The sequence below is a fragment of the Lissotriton helveticus genome, chromosome 2_1 (assembly GCF_964261635.1).
Source record: "Lissotriton helveticus chromosome 2_1, aLisHel1.1, whole genome shotgun sequence".
NCBI classification, from domain to species: Eukaryota; Metazoa; Chordata; class Amphibia; order Caudata; family Salamandridae; genus Lissotriton; species Lissotriton helveticus.
The window spans coordinates 2078052334-2078078899 of record NC_136059.1 but is presented as its reverse complement, the minus strand read 5'-3'; the positions used below and the strand labels follow the sequence as shown (position 1 = coordinate 2078078899).

The following is a 26566-nucleotide window of genomic DNA, read 5'->3' as shown; positions in this document are numbered from 1 at the left end:
ACAGGTTTTATAAATGAGGTGGGTTCCATTTCCCCCAAATCTGAATTATTATTTTAGAAAGCTTTTTTTAGGAGCATATGTAGCGGCTTTCACCAAGGCTTTGCTGGCCTTATTCTCTCATCTCCCTGCACACTATGGTGCACCGGTGGACCACAAGACACCTGCGGGACCTTCGACTTTGCCTCTATTAATAGCTTCTGCCCTGTTGCTGGTCAACCTTGCTAATGCTACTAAAACAACCCCGCTTTTGCTGCAGAAGGCCTCAATGTTTCTTTTGGCACTGATGTTCACAGCACCTGTTCCTCCTCAATTTGTGCAGTTACCTAGAGACTGGGCTGATTGGACATAGTGGAACACACGGGTAAGGTAGCCATGTTCTTGCAGCAAGCAATTTGGAGGCTTCACATTAAGGCTTTTGTCATGCCAACAATGTCAGTAGAGTGGCAAACTCCCTTCGTTTTATTAAGACACTGATGTACTAAGGCTGTAGTTTATTATTCCTTGCAGTCCCTTTTGAGGACTTTCTTTTCAGTTCATCATAGGCAAAACGTCTGAGATCTTTGGTTTACCTTTGCCAGTTGCAGAGAGTAAGGCATACATATTTACAGAAATCATCCAGTCCGGTTCCCCCATAATTGAAGCCCCTATAGCCTTTAAATTTCTTTAAATTTACTTTATTTAGATTTTTGTTAACAGTTAAACTTGCAAAGATCAGACAAATCTTATTCTTGAGATATATATATAAAACATTCCCAACACAGTTTGTATGTAAATGCGTACACATTTACACTTTCTCTGACACTAGAAGTTCAGTTCCCAGTTCCAAATAGCGTGTATATCGTGGCCTCTAATATACCAATACCAAACATCGATCATTAGCATGCAGAGTGTAGTGTTGTTGTGTTGTTATATGGTGGGGCAAACTTGGCACGGGTGTGCTATATATTTCAGAATGAATGTTATATGTCACCAAGTCTCTCAGCCACTCGTCTGTCCTACGCTATGTTTCCCCGATAGCAGTGTCAGCCCAACATATTTCTATACATTTTGTGGGCATATTTCGCCCTCAGGAGTGCAGTCAGTTGCAATATCTCCAGCTGTAGTCCCGTCCTTTCTCTTATATTCCTAAATATCAGATTCCAGTATTCCGCAATAGAAGGACCTTCACGCATGAGATGTAGGAAACCCATATTGGAAGTTGCATATTTCTTGCATGTCCTCTATCAGTCCAAACTGAACCATGTCTACCGAGTTATAGTATGCCCTGTGCTAGAATTTATAATGAGCAAGTTTATGCCTGCCATTCTACGATGCTGCCTAAGTGTTTTGACAGCAATGGTTTCATTGAGCATCTGTTATAGCTATGCCTAGGTCTCTTTCCTCTATCTTGAAAATATCCCAATGTAGAGATCTATAGTCTCCAATCTGGTCAGCCAACGCTCCATGTCTGATGGTGCAGAGTTCAGCAAGAAAACAATGTCAGAGCGCAGGGTCTGGTACAGACATCTGATGGTTACAGTCCATGCAAGGGTTAAATCCTATTGTTTTTGGAGCGATCATGTCCCCTACACACTGTAAGTTTGAGGGAAAGAAAGCTGTCAGACTGGCTGGATTTCATGGAGCTCCGGATCTGCATCGGAATGTGCGGAAAGAAAGGAACTGTTGTCAGAGTGCAGAGGTGGTGTGCATATAGTGGCTCTAAAGCCACATCTGGGGCAGAATCGATCCTATGTGGAGCCACAACACGCCACCTACCGACATGAGAGGGAATGAAGATTCTCCAATTCACATGCAGAGAGAATCTTGGTTTCATTATAGATAACAGAAGATATCATTATGCATTAACCTTTATTGCTGCCCCTTCATGCAGCCCGTTAGGGAACAAACAATCATCACAAAGTAAAATATTCTATTCTAGAATCAAGATACAGCAGATATTGCCATCTTCCTCTTTTATTAGCTGCTCCCTCATACAGATAAGTGCTACTTTTTTCTCCTGAATATTTGCTTAGTGTTTTCAAATGCTCTTATATATGAGTTATTTGTGCTATGTATGTTGTTTAAATACATAGAGATTGATGAAGGTATTCCAATATATGGAGTTTCCCTTAATTTGTAACTTTTTCTCTCTATTTACGTCTCTCACATTTTTACGTTTCATAACATTTCTGCAAGCTTTTACGTTGCAGTGGAATCTCTTATGTTTTTTGTCTTTGACTGTTTTACACTTTTTTTTCAAAATGTATTGTCGTAAATCTCATCTGATGGTGAAATTTTAGAGGCAACCATCATTAAACTTTTACGCACCATCAGAATCTAATGTCAGGGCCCCGGGATGGCACCATATACAGTTCCTTAACATCACCTCAGAAGAGTGCAACCGCCTACCAGTACAGTAGGGCTATTTCAACTTTTTCAGATACATTCAGGTGTCTTGGGGGCTTCATGATGCGAGGAATCGGCAGTGTGAATATCCACCAGAAAGATCTTTACTGAAGGTAAGTAACTTATGGCCTGATTTCGAGTTTAGCTGACAAGTTACTCCATCTCAAACAGGACACATATCTTGTTTGCCTTATTATGAGTACATAATATCCTATGCCACTTGCAGAAAGGTGGACAGAATATCAGTCATGTTTGTGGTGGAGTACCCATCCACAAAGTCTAAATTAGGCCCTTATTCTTTTGGGAGAATCTGCTTTGTCAGCCTGTGAGGATTCCGGATTTTTGCAGGTTTCACCCCACCCCTCCTTTTTGCCCCATTTTGTCTACTAGGTACTGGAGTAATGGTGTGAAATGCCCTGAGCCCTTCTAATCAGGACTCAATGCATGTGCTTTGACCCGTATAAAGGTAATTGGTTGATTGGCGTAGACCCAATTGGCATAGCTTAACTTGTAAGTCCCTAGTATATAGTATCAGAGGTACCCAGGGCCCTTCAGGGACTGCAGCACTTGTTGTGCCACCCTGAGTGGGATAAGGTAAAACATGGCTCCCAGTCTATCACTGCAGTCTGGAAACGCAAGTTTAAACTGCTAATCCAACATTGCCTTTTTAAACAATGGCAAAGCCCAGACTCCCTTCTAATATGAGTAAGTCACCTCTACAGCAAGCCTACTGAGTACTAAGGCAGGGTGCAGCATATTAGTAAAGTAGAACACGTTTAACATGTTCTAACAGCAAAAAGCCACAATAATTGTTTTTACTGGAAGGGAGATTGGTAGCGCCATTGGCAAGTACAGAGTTACATGCCGACTACTCAGCTGTGCTAACTTCTGAATGGGAATACCAAAGCTGGTACTTCAAGGTATCAAACAGCTCATTACATTAAGCCCAACATGATGCCCAGGTCCACATTAGTGTAACTTGTTGCCACATGCCACTTTTAGAAAGTTGCTACTCTGTTGCCCAGTTTTCCTGTGGCCATTTGCTGAGTTTGGCCACCAGACAGCCTTCTGTCGTCCAGGAAAGATATATGAATGACTCACAGGAAAGATAACAATAGAGGCCTGCCACTAGAGGAGGTATTACCTCCTTCTGGCAAGTAGCCATGTGGACTCTTGGCCCAAAAGGGGTGCTTCAAACAGGAATCCACCTTTGAATAACAAGTAGCAAGCACACGTGGGAGGGGCGGTTCTATTGTGTAGGTAGACACACTGGCAGTGGAAACGGAGGGGAAAAACAGTTGCCAAACTGGTTTTCACCTGGGCATGTAGCCTAGTGATAGCCACATCCCTAGGCTGGGCTGCCTAGCTTTTGACACCTAAAGTGTGGGTAGAATAGGGCACTTTGGGAGAATAACTAGATGCCGCACTTCACATGAAGCTGTCATCAGGTGAGAGAATTCCTGGTAACCTATTGGCTAGTGACTGTGACTTACCTAAGGGCACTTTCTGGGCATATAAGGGGCGCCCCTGGCACCCAGAACTGAGATCTTGATTGACTGGAAGAAGCCGACCAAAGAAGAACTGCCCTGCTGACCCTGGAACTGGCAAAGAAGAGACTGCACCTCCTGATTCTTGGGCTAGTAAAGTAAAGGAAATGCATGTTGTGTTCTGCTCGTGAAGAAGTCACTCCCCACGCCCAGCTGAAAAGAGACTTCCAAGAGTCGCAGCATAGGGCCACAAGAACTAAAGGAGCCTGATGGGGCGAGTTGGTATACCATATCACTGGATCGCCGCTCCTCACCACCATTCAACCCAAGAGACCAGGACCCGACGCTTAAACATTGCAACTGTGTCTGCTGGACCTAGTACAGTCACTGGAGTGTCGGTTGGTCACCCACAAGGAGAGTTCTTGCTAAAAGAAGAAAAACGCTGAATCTGCTGTACCGGGCAACTGAAATGAGAACCCTGGGAGACCTCCATCATCTGCACAGCTTCTTCAGCATCTTTGAGTATATTCAGGATCGTGTAACCCTTTCATCAGGACCACTCCATAGATGTAAATGGCAAGAAGCCACTGACACGGGAACTGAACTGAAGACTGCTTTTCTTGAGGGAGTAACTGTTTCTCGGGACCTTGCTGGTCCCCTTGACGTACTCCCTGCCAGAGTTGGTCCTCTAAAGTAACTTTAAGTAACCGCAAACCAACTTGCCAACGTTTTTTTTTCTAAACGATTTTAAATGGCAGATTTGTTGGATTTGCCAATGCTTGTTTGTCGTTGAGCAAAAATACCTGATTAATTGTTGGTTGTAAAATCTATCTCCAAAATACTAAATATTTCCCTCATAGCCAATTCCTCATTTTCATTAGAACATTATTCGTATAAATTTAGACAAACATCTCAGCACAACAGTGACACATAACGTCATATTTTTGTTGTTTTTATTGTATCAAAACTTTCTTCTCTTTTTATATTTTCTTTCCCAAAGTATATATATATATTCTTTATAAGAACATGTTATACATAGTTCATATCAATTTTACATGATTATGAATACATTCCTGTTGATCAATAATTATTCAGATCAAAAATTACATAAAAGAGCATTCTGGTTGTAAAATCTATCTCTCCGAATTCCTCCAGTGGACCTTTTTTGTTTTGGTGTCCATAAATTCTTAAAAATAAAATCTATTTTTGTAAATTGGTATTGTGCCAAAAGTACGAACCAACATTACGAAGAAGCCCACCGCCTCCCTAAATGGCCCATAGCAGATGCGTGGGACACCTTGCTTACACAATTCCATGTGGAGATGTGGGGGACTGACCATCTCCCCAAGCCCACGAGTAGTCAGGACAGAGGCCATCTGCCCCCCCTTGCCCTTCTCTCTCCCACCCCCTTTTACCACTGCCATGGTTTATTTTGTAGGTCTATAGCTCCCTGACCATGCTAAACAAGCCCCTCTTGGAATCCCCTGTGCATTACCCCGGTGCCATCGTTTGCTCAACTTTATTATCAGTCTCACGCCCCTTGCTATTGTTTATCCTTTGGTGTCCTCCCATCAGTCATAATTCCTTCTCTGATGCGATAATCCCTGACCGCTCATGCTGTCATGTTCCTCCCCCCTTTCCCAAAGTTTGCTATTTCAGAGTTACCTGTACTTGCTCATGACACAACGTAACAGAACACTTCTTCAAACCCTTGACCCAGGCTGCACAGCTTACTCACACTCTTGCTCTTCCTCTTCTAGCAGAGGTCTCCTTATGACTTGATCCAAATTTTGCCCCACTTCTGCGCTCCACAGCTGATTTACCCCCAGATTGATATGCTTATGTTCCTTTATATCGATCCTGATACACATGTTATGTTGTCGTTATCCTGTATCCTGTCATATTGTATACTCTAGGATGCATACAGGCAGTGCAACCTGAGCGATATGATTGACAAACAAACTTAGGGGCGATCCCCCGTCCTCCTCCCACCCTTCTGGGCTGATACAACCAAGTACTGGGTCGACAACAATCAAAGTCTGGTCAGATCTCACCTCCTCAAGAGACAGGAAACTTTTAAAAACTCACCTGTTCCGGCAAGCGTACGATGATTGAACACCTGCATCCTGCTCTTCACCTGTGCTTATCCGTTCTATAGCGCCATGAAACCAGTGGTGTCCGTGCGCTTTATAAATAATTTTTACATTACATTACATTACAGCCTACATTCCCTGATCTCAATCTCTTTGTTCAGGACTTTAGCTGCCCTCACCAGGAAGGACTCAAGGGTGTTTGATTTCCCCCTCTGTGCCGGGTTGCATGTCCCTTTTCTTTCCCATCTGTCTTGCTGTGGCATTTGTCAAACAAATGCAGGGGCTAATGGGGAATGAAGTCCCCCTGCGGTGCAATCCAGGAGTCTCTGCTCGGCTCGCCCCCCTCCTGCCTTGATGCTGATGGTTACGGCTAAGTGGTACAAAAGGGGGTGGTGATGGACGGAGCATCTGAACCAATCAAACACTCACACCCAGTCAACAGATCTGGGTTTAATCCATCACCGTTCTTTAGCCCACTCTGCCACCCCAGTTCAGACATGGCCATATGCAAATCAGTCTGACCCTGTGCCTCATGGGAACAGTCCAGCCCGAACTGCCAAGCCATGCTTTCCCTGGACCGGAAACAAGCTTCCGAGGACCGGTTTCTGGCATTTCAGCCGGCTTCAGCCCGGCTTGCTTGAATCCAGTGGCAAAGTGAGCAAGGGCGTAACGTCTGAGCATATCCTGCCAACTTATGGCGAACAAAGTGGTACAAAAGGGGGTGGTGATGGACGGAGCATCTGAACCAATCAAACACTCACACCCAGTCAACAGATCTGGGTTTAATACATCACCGTTCTTTAGCCCACTCTGCCACCCCAGTTCAGACATGGACATATGCAAATCAGTATGACCCTGTGCTTCATGGGAACAGTCCAGCCCGAACTGCCAAGCCATGCCTTCCCTGGACCGGAAACAAGCTTCCGAGGACCGGTTTCTGGCATTTCTGCCGTCTTCAGCCCGGCTTGCTTGAATCCAGTGGCAAAGTGAGAAGGGACTCACGTCTGAGTATACCCTGCCAACTTATGGCAAACAAAGTGGTACAAAAGGGGGTGGTGATGGACGGAGCATCTGAACCAATCAAACACTCACACCCAGTCAACAGATCTGGGTTTAATCCATCACCGTCCTTTAGCCCACTCTGCCACCCCAGTTCAGACATGGCCATATGCAAATCAGTCTGACCCTGTGCCTCATGGGAACAGTCCAGCCCAAACTGCCAAGCCATGCCTTCCCTGGACCGGAAACAAGCTTCCGAGGACCGGTTTCTGGTATTTCAGCCGTCTTCAGCCCGGCTTGCTTGAATCCAGTGGCAAAGTGAGCAAGGGACTCACGTCTGAGCATACCCTGCCAACTTATGGCAAACAAAGTGGTACAAAAGGGGGTGGTGATGGACGGAGGATCTTAACCAATCAAACACTCACACCCAGTCACCAGATCTGTGTTTAATCCATCACCGTTCTTTAGCCCACTCTGCCACCCCAGTTCAGACATGGCCATATGCAAATCAGTCTGACCATGTGCCTCATGAAACAGTCCAGCCCGAACTGCCAAGACATCGTAGGAGCTGCCTGTGATCGGTGGCTGAGCGGACGGCTGCTGCTCTGACGCGGCACACGGGCGCTGGACATTGGTGCTGCTGGAGTCAGGGATCGCCCGGAGGTCGGAGGGCTCCCGTGGTTACACCGGACCTGGGATGGTTCTGCAGGGGAGTCCCACACCGCCAGCCGCACAGTGAGTGCTTTACTGTCCGCGGGAGGGCTCCTGACGGTCTGGGGGCCTCCCCATCACCACCGGAGCGGTCCTGAGGGGCGTGAGCCGCAGGAGGGCTCCCGGGACTGCACCGGACGGGGGAGTCTCGCGCTGCTGGCCACGCTTGGAGCCGCGAGCCCTGTGCTGCCCGCGGGAGGGCTCCTGGCTGTGGGGGGTCTGCCTGTCACCACCGGAGCGGCCCCACAGGATTCACGGCGGCATCGGGGGGCTGAGAGAGGCCCCCCCTCCCCCCGCCCGCTCCACGGCAGAGACGCGGGCTGTTACACTGGTTGCTGCGACCAGCGGGGAACAGAGGAGCAGAGCCGCCGGCTCCACAGCAGTGAGTCGCGGCGGCATCGGAGGGCTGAGAGAGGCCCCCCCCCCGCCTGCTCCACGGCAGAGACGGTGGCTGCTGTAACGGTTGCTGCGATCAGCCCACACCACAGACGCTGCCACGACAACGGACCCCCCCTCCCGCTAGCTCCGCAGCACGGTTGTGTGGCACCGCCCGGAGGAGCTGTTGGGTGAGAGCTGAGGCTAACGGGACCAGGAGGGACCAGGAGGGGCGTCGGATGAGTGGAGCCTGCCATCGGAGGCCGGAGGCGAAAGCGACATCTGAGGGCTGAGAGAGGCCCCCCTCCCGACCGGTACACACTTTGATTAAGCATTGCAACTGCAAAACTTTGCTGGCAAACTCAACATGCTCACGGTGCAGCTTGCACATAAGGTATTTATTTCACCCCACCCGCCTGCTCAAATTTTTTAACTATCTCCTTTGTTCAAAATGGCTGGGGCCATAAAACTGTAGCAATAAATCCACCCCGATGCCTCTGATGTCCACGAGGCTCCTCAGCTTAACTCCTCCACACAAGACCACCGGAAGTAGAGATAAGACTCCATCCCAGCATGCTACGAACAGTGCTTGCTCTAAGTGAAAGTGAAACTGCCCTTCCCTGTGCTCAAAGTAATAGCAGCAGACAGAGGACTAATTTCTCTATCTCCCCTATCGGTTCGGCCATCTTAGACTGTCTATCCTTGGCGACCATCATGGACTAGTCATTCCTCATGACTGAGTGTCTGCCTTTTTACAGTGGTATTATATGTATATTCCTAGTTGTATCTTGCACATCTCACTCCTTTTTCACCTGTAATGCTCCGGTGCTACCTAATATATTTACATCATATGTTTACACGCCAGATGATGATAGGGAGTCTGCCTTTTACAGTGGTATTATAGGTCTATAGTCCTAAGGGAGTCTGCCTTTTACAGTGGTATTATATGTCTATAGTCCTAATTGTATCCTGCACATCCCACTTCTTCTTCACCTGTATGCACCGATTGCTACCTCATATATTTGAGCTGCTCACTAGTGTCACTTTTGGTCTCGTATAATTTTTGGCTGCAATTGTATTTTGCTACTGATTCATGTACCTCATTTATTTTTGACTACTCACTATTGTTATATAACATATAACTTTTGTTGCAACTCTATTTTGCTACTGATTCATGTACCTCATTTATTTTTTTTTGACCACTCATTTTGGACTACTCACTATTGTCACTTTTGATTCAGGTATTTTACTGTCTGCATCGGTATTTCATGTTTGTATATCCTCAGTATTATAACTACATTTTATTCTGTACATGTTTGCAACTCACACCGACTTCACTTTTTATTCCTGTAATGCACTGACTAATTGCTCATATAGACCTGTTACATTTATGTAACCTGCTCCCATTTCAAGTTTTATTCCTGTATGCACCAATTACTACCTCATATACTTTGGTTACTCATTAGTGTCATTGTTGTTACATGCAACTGGTTATTAGTGGACGCGTTTGTATTCTGCTCCCGTATATCATTGTTGGGCAACCTACATCTGTGCAACCCGCACCCTCTACAGTACAACCGGCGATTACTGGGCACCCGCCCACACCTACCTATTCTGTCATCCCAACATGGAGCTCATCGGCAAGCACACATATAGAATCAACTACCCACCCACACTCACCAAAAAAGCCGCTAAACGCTTTAAACACAACTTACTGAGGTCCCACCCTGAAACTCCCTTTGCAGACACCTACTTCTCACCGGTCAATGGTGCCGTAAACATTGATATCATCTTCCACACCACACGCAGAGCTCAATGGAGAAAAACGTTCCTCTCTTTACTCACCGTCTCCAACTCCAGGAAATCCGCTCATGGCCAAACACTCTCCATCACACCATCCCAACTCTTCCCGGGCAGAACCACCATCACTATCTATAACAACGGGATTGTCCTAATCCAATCCACAGACAGGAACCTGGAACTACTAGACAACCTGTTCCCCACTGTCATACAGCACCTCTCCAATCCGCGGACCCCCACTCATAGCACTCTCAGTCCGATCACCCTTGACTTCACAGCCCACAACCATAACCATTCTAACCTAGCCCAGCCCCAAAACGACACGCACCTCTCCTCTACCCCCGGCACCTTCGTCATCCACCCACCTACTGTAGCCACCTCACACTCCTCAATCACAGACTTAGATCTCTCCCCCACATACACCAGCCGCACCCCCTCCCCCCACCAACACCTTGACCTCCATTCATACCACTCCCACTCCTTTCACCCCTGACACCACAGCCCCCAACCATAACGCCTCTAACCTAGCTCAGCCACAAAACGACACGCACCTCTCCTCTACCACCGGCACCTTAGTCATGCACCCATCTACTGTTGCTACCCCACACCCCTCAATCACAGACATAGATCTTTCCCCCACATACACCAGCCGTACCCCCTCCCCCCTTACACCAGCCCACATTCCCATTCTTTTCACCCATGACACCACAGCGCCCACCCACAATCCGCCTAACCTAGTTCAGCACCAGATCGACACGCACACAGACAAACCCCACCCTTTATCCCCCCCATTCTCAGCCCCCACTTCCACCCATTAACTAATCACACAGAACAAGCCGCCTCTATCAACTCAACTCCGCCTCCTCAAAAAAGAGCAATATACAATCCTACTTCCCCCCCCATTCTCACCCCCCACTACCCTACATGCGCCCCCATCACCACTAACATACGCCCATCCTCCACCATGCACTCTCCGCCTACCACCAATACCCTCTTCCATACCGCCAACCTCCCCCCTATGTCATCCACCCCCAACCGTCCCACCCCCACCACCAACACACATCCCACACCAGAATACGTTATGGCCTCCCTCCTCCAGCTCAAAGAAGACATTCACATCATCAAACAACTACTCTGCACACATTCCAGTCACTCCTCACCCACCACCCTCCTCAAGCTCAAAGAAGACATTCACATCATCAAACAACTACTCTTCACACACCCCAGACACCCCTCACCCGCCTCCACCAGCACCACCCATCCAAACAGACCTCCACCCGGTCGGCTGACTCTCGCACTCAACGCCACCCGCGCTGGACCTCAATCCCTGTACGCAATCGTGTAAACCGTCCCCATCGCTCCTTCAACCCACTATCGGACCTCGACACAGTCACCCTCCTCCGCTCCTACGACCCAGATCCCCATAGCAACATACCCACCACCCTCCGCGCCATTCCGACAATTCATCCAAATCCCCTTAGACCCCCCACACTAAACAACAGAATTTCTATCCTTAGTAACCTGAGAAAAGTCCCCCTCTCTCTAGAACCCCCTTCCACCCTCGACACACCCCGTCTCAAATGCACCCTCCTCAACTGCAGATCGGCCTCTAGGCACTCCTCCGCAATCGCTGATCTCATCTTATCACTGGACCTTGACCTAATCATCATGACTGAAACCTGGCTAACGGAATCTTCTACACCTATAATGGACATACTAGTTCCCCCCAACTACCACATCACTAGACTGGACAGGGTTGGTCAAAAAGGTGGTGGAATCGCATGTATACACAGGAGTAACCTCTCTGTCCTGAAAGTAACCTCTCCCTCCCTACCCTCCCCAACCTCCTGTGAATACATCTGCCTCGATATTATCAGTGATGGCAAACGGATATGCTCTCTTCACGGCATTTACCACCCACCAGGGGACAACCTTACCTTCTTGCAACAAATCATGAATTTGATCACAACCAATTCCGGGCGACAACTCACACAAATATACCTTGGCGACTTCAACCTCCACTGGAACGATCATAATGACGCGGTGGTAAATAGTCTTAAAAATTTCCTCGACGCCCTTGACCTCACCCAAGTATGCAACAGCCCGACCCACGAGAAAGGCTCTATCCTTGACCTTATCATCTCCAAAGAGGACGCTATCCAACTCGAATCTATCCAACCCTGTGACTGGTCAGATCATCATATTGTCACATTCTTCATCAATGAAAAAGTCAAATTTAACCCGGTTCAATCCTTCAAGCCCAAAGTCTGGAAAAGAGACCTGAAAAAACTCAACTCAAACTCTCTACCTCCCAAAAGCTGCAACCTCCTACTTCCTCCTACCGGCGTTACGGATGTCCAATCCTTGACGGAACACTATCTCAAAGCTATGACCTCTATAGTTAATGAAGCTGCACCTATGCAGCTAAAAAGAGCCTCCACAAAAATGTCCAATCCTTGGTACGACGGGAGTCTCAATGACGATAGACGGGCCATGCGAATGGCAGAGCGCACCTGGAGATCAGCTCCCTCCACACTGCACTTAAAAACGCTGAAGAAAAAGAGAAATGCCTACTTCAGGAAAATAAAACGATCAAAATCAGATTTCTTCAGCCGTCAGCTCGACCAAGCCAAAAATCGTTCGAGAAAGCTGTTTGAGCTAATCAGAACACAATCCAAGGAACAACCACAACCTCTCAGCACTTTGGGCGAAGCACCCTCCTGTGAAGACTTCGCCTCTTTCTTTATCCAAAAAACCCACAACATAAAGAACGATCTCCTCATCGACGTAAGTCTTTACCCCAAACCCCACTGCACAGCTCCCACGGAACCAAAAAACAATGCTACATGGTCATCCTTTGTCACCTATTCGGAAGAAGAAATTGGCAGACTGCTCAGCACTGTGAAACCAGCCAATCACCTCTCGGACCCCCTTCCTGCCAACGCTGTCAAAGACCTTACCCCGTCGATCCTCACACTCTGGACTAAAATTATCAACAGTTCACTTCAACAAGGGACCATCCCCGACTCCCTCAAAGTTGGACAAGTCACACCTCTACTAAAGAAACCTTCAGCCGACCCCTCTGATCTAAATAATTACCGTCCCATTACCAATATTCCGACTCTTGCCAAACTGTTGGAAAAATTCGCACAAATACAATTGACTAAACACATTAATCAGTTTGATCTACTCAACCCTCATCAATCAGGCTTCAGAGCAGATCACAGCACAGAAACTGCTATGACTCACATAATTGACGACGCCCTTCAAATCCTAGATCAAAACGATACCTGCCTCCTCATCCTTCTTGACCTCTCTTCGGCATTCGACACCGTCAAACATGAGAATTTACTCGATCTATTAAACACAAGAATGGGTCTATCTGGAACTGTGCTCAAGTGGTTCACGTCCTTTCTACACAACAGATCGCAGAAATTCAAGAGTAACAACTTGATGTCTTCGCCAATACCTGTATCGCTAGGCGTCCCACAAGGATCCTCCCTATCCCCTACTTTGTTTAACCTAGTTATGGAACCTCTCACCACCTTGCTACAAGCATCCAATGTTCACTTCCACATGTACGCCGATGACACCCAACTTTATCTCAAATTACAATCACCCAAAGACATTATGCTCCTGAATTCAACGATCAGAAGCACCCAATCATGGCTGGCCAATTATGAAAGTTGGACAGCACCCTTCAAAAAGTTACACATTAGTTGCAAAAACAATTTTAGAACATATTGATAAACAGAAATGATAGTTTTCCCAAATATTCAGAAAGACACACAAAAGTAGTGACTTGAATTTTCTTTCTTTTATTCAATTTTTATTCTTTATTTTCTTTTTTTGAAAGTTGCGGATAGCCGACGCGTTTCGTCCGATGCCGGACTTCTTCAGGGCTTATAACACAATCTCTGGAATCAAGTTTCACATCCGTCTTGGTAATATTATCACGTAGTTTCTTTCATTAGTGATTTATAAGTAAGATCTCAGATTCACGTCACAGTCGTTGTCGACAGGAAAAAAGTTGGCCCACAGAACAATCAGGGAGCTAGCGCATACAGGAACGTCAGGTTGTGGTCTTCTGGTACTTTCATAATTAGTTTCTTTGGGCGATAGTTTGTCTACCTCCCTTAAGGCCCGTGTGGGAATCACGTGTCTGGACATAGCACCTTCAGTCTTGACAAAGCTGATGGTATTTCAACAGTGGTGCAGTTTTTTCCTCAATTCCCAGTTCTTTTGTCTCATTCCCAATCATGGCTGGCCGCTAATCATCTCAAACTCAATGCTCTTAAAACAGAGTTCCTCTTGATCTCACCTCCCGCGAAGATCACTACCGCTCAAATTTGGCTTAAACAACTAAAGGCACTCAATGTTCATCCTACCATCGTGGACTCAGCAAAATCTTTAGGCATAACACTTGACACCAACCTCAAAATGCAGGAACACATCAACAAAGCAACTAAGGGTGCGAACTACCAGATCAATACCTTAAGGAAACTCAAACCATTCCTTCCAGCCAAAGATTTCCAAACTGCGGTACAAGCACTAGTCATCCCTCGAATAGACTACGGCAGCATCGCCCTCTGCGGTCTCCCCCTAACCACTACGGCACCCATAAGAGCTTCTCTAAACGCCGCAGCGAGACTCATCACTGGATCAAAAAAACACTCACACATTTCCCCTGACCTGAAAGCCCTGAACTGGCTGCCTTTTGAAGCCAGAATACATCTGAAAATCGCCTGCATGATGCACAAGGCTGTCCACTTGAGCTCACCCGGATACCTAGCTCAGAAGCTGACGATTTCTGGAGGCTCCAGAAACACTAGAGGCACAAACAATCTCTTGCTAAAGCCCCAAAGATTCCGCAAGGAAAAAACCTATAAACGCTCCTTCTCAGTAATGGCACCCAGGATCTGGAACTCACTCCCCCCTGAAACCAGGCTCATCTCCTCTACCATACTCTTTAAGAAAGAAGTAAAAGCTATCCTCATGGCTAAATACACTTGAATTATTACTGGGGATGATATTTACAGACGCTGTACCATTCAGTTCTACTGATCTTTTTGCATTTTTGTATGACTCGTGTTATTGACCTACCTGATTGTTTACGCTACTACTTATTTGTACTTGTATCATTATTGATGTATCTGGCTGACTATGCTCCCACATGTACCTTCCCCACCCCAATTGTTATTTACTCACATGTTGTACCCTTCGTCTGTAAAGCGCTCTGATATCTGCAAAGATCTTGTTCGCGCTATATAAAACTTTCAAAATAAATAAATAAATGCCTTCCCTGGACCGGAAACAAGCTTCCGAGGACCGGTTTCTGGCATGTCAGCCGTCTTCAGCCCGGCTTGCTTGAATCCAGTGGCAAAGTGAGCAAGGGACTCACGTCTGAGCATACCCTGCCAACTTATGGTGAACAAAGTGGTACAAAAGGGGGTGGTGATGGACGGAGCATCTGAACCAATCAAACACTCACACCCAGTCAACCGATCTGGGTGTAATCCATCACCGTTCTTTAGCCCACTCTGCCACCCCAGTTCAGACATGGCCATATGCAAATCAGTCTGACCCTGTGCCTCATGGGAACAGTCCAGCCCGAACTACCAAGCCATGCCTTCCCTGGACCGGAAACAAGCTTCCAGTTCAGGAATTTGTATAGCGCACTACTCACCCAGAGGGTCTCAAGGCGCTTGGGGAGGGTTGTGCATTACTTATCAAATAGCCAGGTTTTCAGCTGTTTTCTGAAGGAAAGGTGGTTCTGTGTAAGGCGGAGGTGAGTGGGGAGAGAATTCCAGGTTTTGGCCGCTAAATAGGAGAAGGATCTTCCTCCCATGGTGGATCTGTGGATGCGCGGAATTGCGGCGAGGGCTTGATTGGATGATCGTAGTTGGCGGGTGGGTGTGTAGAAGGACAGACGTGTGTTGAGGCATTCGGGTCCTAGGTCGTAGAGGGCCTTGTGTGCGTGGGTGAGGAGACGGAACGTTATTCTTTTGTTGACGGGGAGCCAGTGGAGGTCTTTCAGGTGGCCGGAAATGTGAGCTTCCGAGGACCGGTTTCTGGCATTTCAGCCGTCTTCAGCCCGGCTTGCTTGAATCCAGTGGCAAAGTGAGCAAGGGACTCACGTCTGAGCATACCCTGCCAACTTATGGCGAACAAAGTGGTACAAAAGGGGGTGGTGATGGACGGAGCATCTGAACCAATCAAACACTCACACCCAGTCAACAGATCTGGGTTTAATCCATCACCGTTCTTTAGCCCACTCTGCCACCCCAGTTCAGACAGGGCCATATGCAAATCAGTCTGACCCTATGCCTCATGGGAACAGTCCAGCCCGAACTGCCAAGCCATGCCTTCCCTGGACCAGAAACAAGCTTCCGAGGACCGTTTTCTGGCATTTCGGTGCAATCCAGGAGTCTCTGCTCGGCTCGCCCCCCTCCTGCCTTCATGCTGATGGTTACGGCTACACACGCCTCGGGAACTCGTCGCGCTTAAGAGCGCATCAGGCAGATGCAGGGGCTGATGGGGAATGTAGTCCCCCAGCGGTGGAATGCGGGAGTATCAGCACGGCTCACCCCATCCTTCTGTGATGCTGATGGGGTTTCAGCTACACTGTTTAAATGCCTTGTTTTAAGTTGCGTTGGCCATTTACAACTGCTTACATTATGTTTAGTATTTCCTTTCTCTCTTACTGCTTATAATGTCCAAAAATGGCTTGTTTTCGTTTACTGTATCTTGTTAAAAACTTCTTTTGTGTTTTACGTTTTTGTTTTACTTTTATTAAAGCAAAAATGCTCCTGGTCCTCTGACCTTACTCCAGGGACCAGCCACTTGAAAAATCATAGCTGGTATTAGGGACGTGACTCGCGTTCAGGCTTGTTAAACATTGCCTGTGCTCCTTGCACCCTTTGTCTTGAGCTGAGGTCTAGCTCCTGGGTTTCCTGGAGTTAACGTAGGTTGGCGTGGCTTCGGCAGGAACATCTCCCACTAAATTAGTGGATACAGCGGCTGCCGGTGCCTCCCAATGGTGCTCAGCACGCATGTACGCCCTCCTCACCTTACCACCAGGCCAATGGTCCGGGATGTTGTGGTGGAATTCCGGGCTGGCTCCTGACGCACTGTTCTCCCTCGGGCACTTCTGCTGGGCTGCAGTCCTGATCCCGGGCTACGGCAGTGTTGCTGGGCTGCACTCTTCGCTCTGCCAGTCAAATCCCCGTCACCAGCCAACTCCTAACTGTTCCTAAAGGGGTTGATAGTGTATTACACAGTAAGGTCACACAACCACACCGTATAATACACTCCATTTCCCCACGACCTGAAGCGTTTTGAGGCTGCTTGGGCCTGTTAGCCTCCTGCATCCTCCGGTGCCCTCCCAGTGGCATATGTGGACTCTACAGCAGAGCCAACCTTGCCTGACATTGATGGTCCCTATTGGACCAGATCCACATTTCTAAGGAGACAACTTAGGGCCTGCTGTGGTGGATGAGAGACAGCACTCTTACTTTTGGCTGGCTATTGTGCCCTGCCCCACTGGTGGCTATTGTGGTAATAGATGCATCATCCCTTGAATGAAGAGGCCAAAGGAGGAAGCGGAGATCCACAGTCTCTGTTCCTTTTTGAAGCAACGTTGGCATATACATTTGTTAGAGCTGTGGGTTTCACAGTTGGCCCTCAAAGTGTTTCTGCCATCAGTCAAGAGCAAGTTAATTCAGATGCTGACTGACAACATGACTGCCATGTGGTACTGACACAGTCAGGGGGTTGTGGGCTTGTACATACTCTCTTTGGAGGCACTAAGCTGTGGCATTGGCTTGCGCTAAATGGGATCTTGCAAACTGTGAACATCTAACAGAATTCCCCAACATCAAGGCCGGTAGCTCAGCAGGTGCCATCTTGCTGACCACAAAAGTCTCTTATTCCCGAAGTGGTTCAATGGATCTTCGCTAAATGGGGAATGATCCTAGAGGACCTTCTTGCCACCTTTCAAAACAATGTGTCCCATGATTTGCATCCTACATTTTGCTTGTCAAGGATCTCTGGGAGACTCCTGCCTTCAGTCTGACATCTGTACGTCTTCCCACCACTACCTTTGATCCGACTAGTCTGAGAAAAGTGAGCACAGGTCACTCTGGTGACCCTGGATTGATCTTGGACGGTCCGCAACTACTGCCTTCTGAATCTGAGCATATACCCTCCTCTTCGATTTTCACTTGGGAAGGCCTTTTGTTCCAGTAACAGGACAGGGTGTTACACTCAAACCTCCTCAATCTAAATCTTCATCTTCATGCATGGCGATTCAGCGGAACCAGCTGAGAGGTTTTCAGCAAAAATAGGGGCTGTCACATGCCTCTCTTCAACCAAGTCTATATATTTTGATGGTTGAGCCTTTGGCACAGGTAAAGGTTATTTATTAGCTCTGTGAGCATTTCTGCATTTTGCCTTTGGCTTATATATAGATAATACTAAGGAGCACAACATTAATAGTCAGCTATTCATTGTATTCAGTAGTGCGAAGAGAAGAAGTGTTTCGGTAGTGAACTTTGTCTTCTTGGATTGTCCTCTGGATTAAATTACGTTATGCCCTCACCAAGAAGGATTCACCAGAAGTCCTTGGGGTCATTCCACCAAAATAAATGCTGTTATTAGGCCTCTAGTTCGGGTGTTACAGTTTAGACATCTTCAGGTCCTCTTTGAGAGCTTCTGACCGTGCTTTAACAAGGCATTACTGCATTGATTCTCAGGACTGCAGTGAGGATAATTTTGCCCATTCGGTCCTGCAGGACTTCCTGGAGAATTCTCAAATCTTGAATCTCCTCAAGGCTCCATCCTGGATCAGTAAAAGTGGAATAGCTCTCCTGTGCTGACAAGTGGCTTCACAGTTCCAACTTGACCTGCGCAGATTGAACATTTCATCCAGGCTGTACTGGCCATCTAATCCTCTGTTCTCACTCACCATAGTGCGCATTCAGACTCTAAGGAACCTTTGCAGCTTTGAATAGGCCTTCTGGCAGTGGGTCCAACCCTGCCTCCGATCGTCCTCACGTTGTCCCCTATTGATACCAGTTTTTAACTCCGGCAGAACCAATTCTAATGTTGAAGGTTTTGCTGGTTGCTCCTCAACCAAGGAAAACCAGTCAGGGGTTGCTTGTTTTCCTCTCTGGGGGGACCTGGCCTGGCAGTTTGGGCTTGAATGCTTTTATTGAAGCAGGACTGATTTGCACATTACAGGTCTTTGTATAGCGTGGCAAAGTGGGTGAAAAACGATGCACTGGAATGCGACCTGAAAGATCGCCAGTTGCTGAGAATAATTCAAGCATTCCATCAATCACCTTGTTGTTTGTTGCTGTGCTACCAATGCCTGTGGCAGAAATGTCCTCTATACTGACATCGAATGTGTTACAGAAAATTATGAACTTTCCAAAGACAAATGCCATTCTACTCAAATCAAGTTGTAATGCGGTTGAGGAAGAGTCCTCTTTGCCTCGTATTGAGTTTTTGGGTTGTCTTGAGCGGCTCTTTGTTTTGTTTTAACTTTTTATTTGTAAGTTTAGTTGTTCAACAAAATAAGAACAGCAACACAACAACAGTGCACTACCCCACAAGCACAGTAGGTTCACCCAGTATTGAGCAGCTGCATACAATGCAATAGTGCTTACTTATTGGTTGCAGACATAATGTCACATATTGACCTTTCCTTGCCTAGTCTCCTTCCATCGCACGCCTTCCTCCCATACCAGTTAACCACAGTCCCAACTAGGCATAGTTCACTCCCCGATCTGCGCTATAATATTTCTTACAGCCAGGCATTGGTTGGCTATTGCCTGCCAAGGGCTCACTCAGTCCCAGGGCTCCCAACAGTGTCCTCCTCTCGTTGTTCTGAACATCCAAAAAGGTCTGGAACATGCCTACCCAGCATGCCAAGTCCTTTTCTGCCCCTCACCCCTTATCACTCTTTTCAATCGCACTTCCTCCGCCAGGTCCCATTCCCCAATGTCTCAGTACCATTTAGAGAGTGTTGGGTCACTCTTAGACAGCCAGTGTATCGCTACCCATTTCACTCACTTCCCATCTACTTTCTTGTTTATAATGTCTTTTGTCAAAATGTGCTTTATACTTGTTCTGAACGAAACGTCAATAGGCAGTACCTTTGCCCCAAGTGTGGCCAGGCTCTACGTGAGTAGTTTCGAGAAGCAATATATTCAAAACGAACAAAATCCATACATCTGGAAGATCCGGTTCTGGAGACTATACATAGATGACGTCATCATGATTTTGGAGGACACAAATGAAACTCTGAAAAGATTCTTAGAGTGGATCAACACAAGAGATGAATGTCTAAATTCTCCCACACAGCAGACGGAAACAACTAAACTTCCTAGATATTACTATTTATTTGGAAAACAAGACCCTCCAAACTAAAACTTTCCACAAACCAACAGCCAAAAACAGCTTGCTCACATACAACAGCTTTCACCCGCGCCCACTGAGAGACAATCTACCATACAGCCAGTTCCTGCGCCTTAAGCGCAACTGTAGTAAACTAGAGGACTACAAAGTACAAGCAGAGGAACTGAGTCAGAAACGCAAAAGAAGAAATTGTCCAACAAAAACAATAAAAGGGTGCCAAAAGAGAGCATGCAACCAACTGAGAGAATGCTTACCAGACACAACACCCAAAGAACCAACAGAAGACCGACCCACATGTGTCACAACCTATAGCGTGGCCACGAACGCAGTAAAAAAGATCATTAATAAACACTGGAGAACACTTACTTCAGGCTTCTTCCAATGGCTAAAGCCCAGATTTGCAAACAAAAGGACGCGGAACATCAAAGAGATACTGGTCCATACAAGACCGGCACCAAAGGTCTTAAAACTCTCCTCTTCACTCAGTAACTTTGTCACCACTCCCTTCTGCCCTCCAGCGCCGGGACACTCTTCGGAGTAGCCGTGCGCTATAGAAATCCACTATATAACATAACATAACATAACAGAAGTGAAACAATCACTACAGCATGGAACCTCAGTCCCATCATAGGACATTATCCATGCGGATCGTGCTCAGTTTGCAAATTAACAAAGGTTTCCAAGACCCTACAACTGTCAACCAACCTCATGTGGACAATACGTTACCACACTAACTGTAACACCACACATGTAATTTACATGATTACTTACCCCTGTGACCTTAAGTATATAGGGATGACTTGCCGCAAAATAAAACCACGCATTTGCGAGCATAGGAACAATGTCAACTACAGGAGAGCCACAACTAAAAGGAGCAAACACTACATCAATTTCAACCACTCCATCAATGAATTAAATTGGGTAGTTCTTGAAACACTACCGGTGAAAGGCCACAATGCTGAAAGGATTTTATTTGACAAAGAACAGCGTTGGGTTCATCGTCTCCAGACAAACCTAAAAGGATTAAACGACAATATCCCCTGGCATGCTTTAACGTGAGACTCACATGACCATTAAACTCATAAGAACCAGAGCATGCAAATGATGCATTACATCTGTAACTTCTTACAATCCAACAGATCAAAGGATTGCTAATCATGTAGACCATTCTAAATACAAAAAAATAATAATATGTGCAAACGCAATATAGAGACATAGAGACACACCCTAATACGGTGGCTCCTATCGCTCAAAGTATGCACTAAAATACATCTATTGGCAGAATAAATAGTTATCCTATATGAGTGTATTTATCATCGAAAGACGACATCGCGAGCTAACCTTGCACTGAAACTAGTATGTATACAATCCAGAATTCATGATGGTAACTACACCACAAGAGCTGGAATACGAAACCAATGAAGTAATAAGACCAGACAAACAACATATGTAAATTCTTATACAAAACAAATTGATTTTGATTCCTGAAGGTTTTAACAATGTCAATACATAATTATTTTTGCCACACACAGAGAACAATTTTTGAAGAAGTCTTTCCACTCTCTCCATTGTGTTCAAAAGATAAATTATTCTGGCTCATCATAGGCCCGCGCTACCCCAGGCGCCGTGAACAGAGCCAGCACAAGTCAGGACAAAGCTACTAGCGGTGAGAGACACGATTGAAACCACCCTGTCTTCAACGCTGAAAGTAAGTCCTCCTAACCTCTCTTTATTCCTCCTCCAGAGCAGGTCCGAAGAGCCGGCCGGCCCCTTGAGGAAGCTCTGATAAGGGATAGTTGTGGTACTTACTACAAAGGCCAACGGGTGGCAGCGTAATGCAAGGCGACATTAAATAGCATGCGCTGTTATAACCCGCACACTGCATATAATTAAGCATGCCACGACACCGAACAAATGTCTCCCTTTTTGTCATCTATTCACAATGTTAGCTTCTCACTATCTGCTAACTTTATACAACCACCGATGCAACACTTGGGTTTTAAACAAAGTAAGGAACAAACAACAGTTTTGTTATTATTAACGATGATATCTCACAATGGTCATCACTTCCCAGGTCACAGCTCATTGCTGATGAGATCGTTCTCATTCTGTAATAACGTAGCTAGACCATTGAATATGCGCACTAAGTAAAACCAGACCATAGTTCAGCGTGCACACCGCATTACTCTAATATCCGACTATGAGCACCATTTACATCAATATGTCATCAAGTGGGCGTCAGCTGTACCACCTACGTCCCAACAAGAGACGCTTATTTCCTCCATGACTCCTCACAGTGTTATTTAGTTTAGACCACTTATTGCAGCAAGATGCAGTAAGCATTAAGCACCACCGTTTTGGGTATATTACTAGAAAAAGTATACAACTGTACTTTTCTTTTATTCCAGCTACAGGGACCATCAACCTGACTCGATAAAATAGGAGTGCTGATTCAACCTCTTCTAATAGTCGCCACAACCTGCAATTATACACCCACCAGTCCTGAAGAAAGCCTCCAGATGGACAGTGAGCCTGAAACATGTCGACCACCAACAGTGCGGTAGACCAGTAACTCATTCTACGCACGCACCACATTGTTTTTACTTTTCCACACCACCATAAATCATTAAAACAATTGCCTAGGTGGTGATGTAGGGAATTTGAACTCACTTCACATGGGCACTGCTCTTTTTATCTATGGGCACTACTGCAGCACCAGTTGGTCTTCCTCCATGTGGAGGTCAGCATATTCTCAAAATAAACCCTATGATGATGCTGTCACTTTACAGAAACGCGGAGAATCAAGATATACCGCCCAGATCATTTTTATGTTTTTTTTTTGACAGAACAATAATTAAATTGATCCTGGTATACAGGACAAGTGGCCCATTCCCCCCTAATTGAGTTTTTGTGTTACATTTTGGGTACCTTGCTACACTATATACCTGTTGGTTTTTCTGCATTTACAGTATCTGATTTTGATTAATATTTTCAACTTTGTGTCTCATGGTGGGATGGTTCACCTTACCCGCTGCCATTGACATTTGGAATCTGCTTACTATACTGATTAAAGTATGTGAATCTATAAAAGATACAATACTGGAGAAAAAAGTTACTTACCTGTATACTGTGGCTCCTCTTTCAGGTTCACTATTTCATACCTCTGTTGTCATTCTATTTACAATTGTGCTTGAAATCTTAAATATGGTGGCCTAGCAGGGGATGGCTACTCTAAGGTCTATGCTCGGATTGGCTGAAGTGTGTATGTTTTAAAACAATGTTAATAAGTTAATAAATGCTATGGATTTGTAATAGGGATTAAGGTTAAAGCTTTAGCCCTACAATTTTACTGTTACCGAGGGACTCCCACCATGATGACGGGGAAGATTCAAGCATGTGAATCTATAAGAGATATCAAAACTGGAGAACCACAGTATAAAGGTAAGTAATTAGTTTTTTCAGTTTTCTCCCCACTAACCATCTCGAAAGTTCACGAGGCGCTACACAGTCTTCACCCGAACTCAAAGTGCTTGCATTCAGAGCGCAGCCAGACCCGAAATTCGGGGGGGGGGGGGGGGTTAACACTCCAAGCAGTGGGGCATGACAAGCATTCCCAGAAATGGGGACGAGGTTTGCTTCATAGCTATTAAATGAGGAAAACGAAGTGACAAATTGTGCACTTTAAACATATTGGACAAACCTGATAGTATGCCAAACATATTGTTTGTAGATTTGACACTGTTCCTAGGCTTCAACTCATTGCAAGTCCAGAAAAATGCTCCTGGCCCTTTGTTGGCTGAAGGTACAGTTTTAGTTTAGGTCTTTAAATATCCCTCAGGCCCTTCACCAACGTATTGTTATTTGTACAGTTTTAGTTTACCCAGCGAGCTGTAAAATATTCATGGATAATGCTGCCTTTATGTACAGGTATGAAAATATTAGGCTTAGTGCAGTGCTTAATTTGAGTCGGTAGTTGCAGGTGTAGCCCAATGGCACTCATTTTCATCGTCCCACATATTTTTCCTCACCAAACTTTGTTACAGATCAAGAGTGAGCAAAATCCCAAAAGTGAAACCGGAGGAGGAAAAAGATGGCAAAATTGTGACCACGGAAGAAAGCAAAGATGAAAAATAACCTGAAAGAATGAGAAAAATGACCCGGGCATAATCTGTCTAGCAGAACACGTGTGGATGATGTATTAATGCAACCTGTATTAATACATCATTTACACATGTTCTGCTATACAGATTATACTCGTGCAATTGTTCTGAATTGTTCATGTTGGTACCGCGGACAAAAACACCTTTGAGAGGCATCATGTGCTGGACTGCAGGCATCGTTCTCTGTCCCCGAGGAGCGGCAGCCCGTTGCCTCATTAGTTCTCCGCATACGCCTCGGGGCTAGTAGTTGTTTATGTAGGATTAGGACAAATCGCCGTATGCGCCGCATTACTGTTAAAAAATAGTGTTTCTTCCTCCACCCAGGACGAAGTATTGTGCAGCTAACGGCATCGCATAAATCTAGGAATCAGATGGCCGAATGCTTAAGAGTAGTAAATCACACACTTTATCCACCCAAAAATCCAAGCCATCTGCTCCTAACTTTTCAAGTGCACCAACCTGTCTCCAGCGTCACGCTCCAGGCCTGCCTCCACTATGCATCACTGCTTCCCTCGTGTTGCCTCGGGGAGAAATCAATGTGTTTGGGTGGTTACATGTGTGGCCTGTGATTTGCTGCTCTAATCTACTGTGTGTGTGTGCTTTTCCTGCAGACAATGATGAATAAACCTGCCTCGTTCCAATCCTGCACTGTATGCTGGAGGGGTGCCAGCCGAAGGAAGGAACTAGAAGCCTCGGACCTCCCCAGCAGGGCGGAGCGGACCCTCGCTTTCTGTTCAAGGCATGGCGGCTGCATGCAAAAGAAACATATGCAATCTATTCAATTCTGAGCGTTCGGTACTTATTTTGAAATACATTCCCGCTGGTATACATTTCACTATGTATGATGATGATAGCTTTTTTTTTTTCAAAAAGCACGCAACATTGACCTCTTGGAAGTGAGAACTTTTGATATTACAGAAGCGTCTGCATTGCCTGGTGAGGTGGCTCTGTGCCACGCGCACTGCGACTGGACTTCCGGTATCTGAACTGAGGACACTTCTGCACGGGGCCTTCCCATCCGCACCAATACACACACTGTAGCAATGCCCGTTTGCTTTAAAGTTACGAAGCCAGTATTCCTTCTCTCCATTCGGTTCGCTTTTGCAGGCTTATATGTATTATTTTAGAGGGCTGTAGGGGTGTTATACAGGGTGCAAGTGTCTGTTTTTTTTCACCATGATAAGGATTACAAAATTGTCGACATAGCCTGCAGAGATTACGTAAATGTTCCATGCCATACGATGCGACAAATGACACCTAGTTTTGAAAATCCGAGATAAAAGTTTAAAATAAAAAAGTTCATGTAAAGGATAATGCTGTCAACAGTATGAAATAAAACATGATTTTTGTATGTTTGCTTGTGTGCGTGTGTCGTTTGTAAAGAGTTGGTGATGACATCAAATACTGGATAAACATTTGATCCGTTTTGGACGTTGTTAACAAATAGACGGCAGCAGCCTTTTTAGGTCTCACCTTTGCTGTTGTCGAAGGTCCTACTGTGTACAATACCAGTGCTAAGGATGCGTAATTTTGATTGGTCAGCCAATTACCTATCATGTTTGGGCTTTTTTATCTTTCTCATTTCCTTGCTTCTCATTCAATGGCTTCCTTACTTTTTATACTAACACTAGAGCTTAGCTTCTTTCCACCCTTTCGATTGGATGACGTGTGTCCTACCACGGCTGACATCACGGAACTACATTGTTTTCATTTTATTTCAGAACTCCCTTGCACTGCAGGTGTCTTTACTGTCTTTCAATTGTGCTGATTTCCCCATCCTATCCGCGCTCCAACCGTGCCCTTAGCGTTGCTCCCCTACCCAGCTTCACCATACATTTTCCTCTCCTTTTATCTTCATTGCTCCTGGCACTCCCCAGTGTTTATGTGCTCACATTCATATACTGTCAAGCTACTCTATTGCTCCCCTCGTCTCCCTATTGTGTGGTTATTTTCCTAAAATTACATTTTTTTCACAGACTGCTACCGGATCACTCCTTTCCTTTAATGTATTCTTTTTTAATTTACTTCTGTAGATTGTTGTTTGGCATCTTGTAACAGCAAATTAAAAAAGAACCAAAATGTCTGATACATCATGATTTGTGTGTGCATGCAGAAGGCATACATCATCGGTTCTTTA

General features: G+C 45.9%; 1 protein-coding gene across 3 annotated transcripts in view; it reads left to right on the top strand.

Annotated features, from left to right (window-relative positions):
* Positions 1–25784, top strand: part of NEK1 (NIMA related kinase 1) — a 1042157-nt gene extending 1016373 nt beyond the window's left edge. For 2 of the 3 annotated variants that reach the window (XM_078677052.1, XM_078677050.1), the window contains one exon: positions 25041–25784. In XM_078677052.1, the coding sequence (XP_078533178.1) occupies positions 25041–25054 (14 nt within the window). In that variant the 3' untranslated portion in view covers positions 25055–25784. The remainder of the gene's footprint in view (positions 1–25040) is intronic. The other variant, XM_078677051.1, reaches the window with a different exon arrangement.
* Positions 25785–26566: the final 782 nt, after the last annotated feature.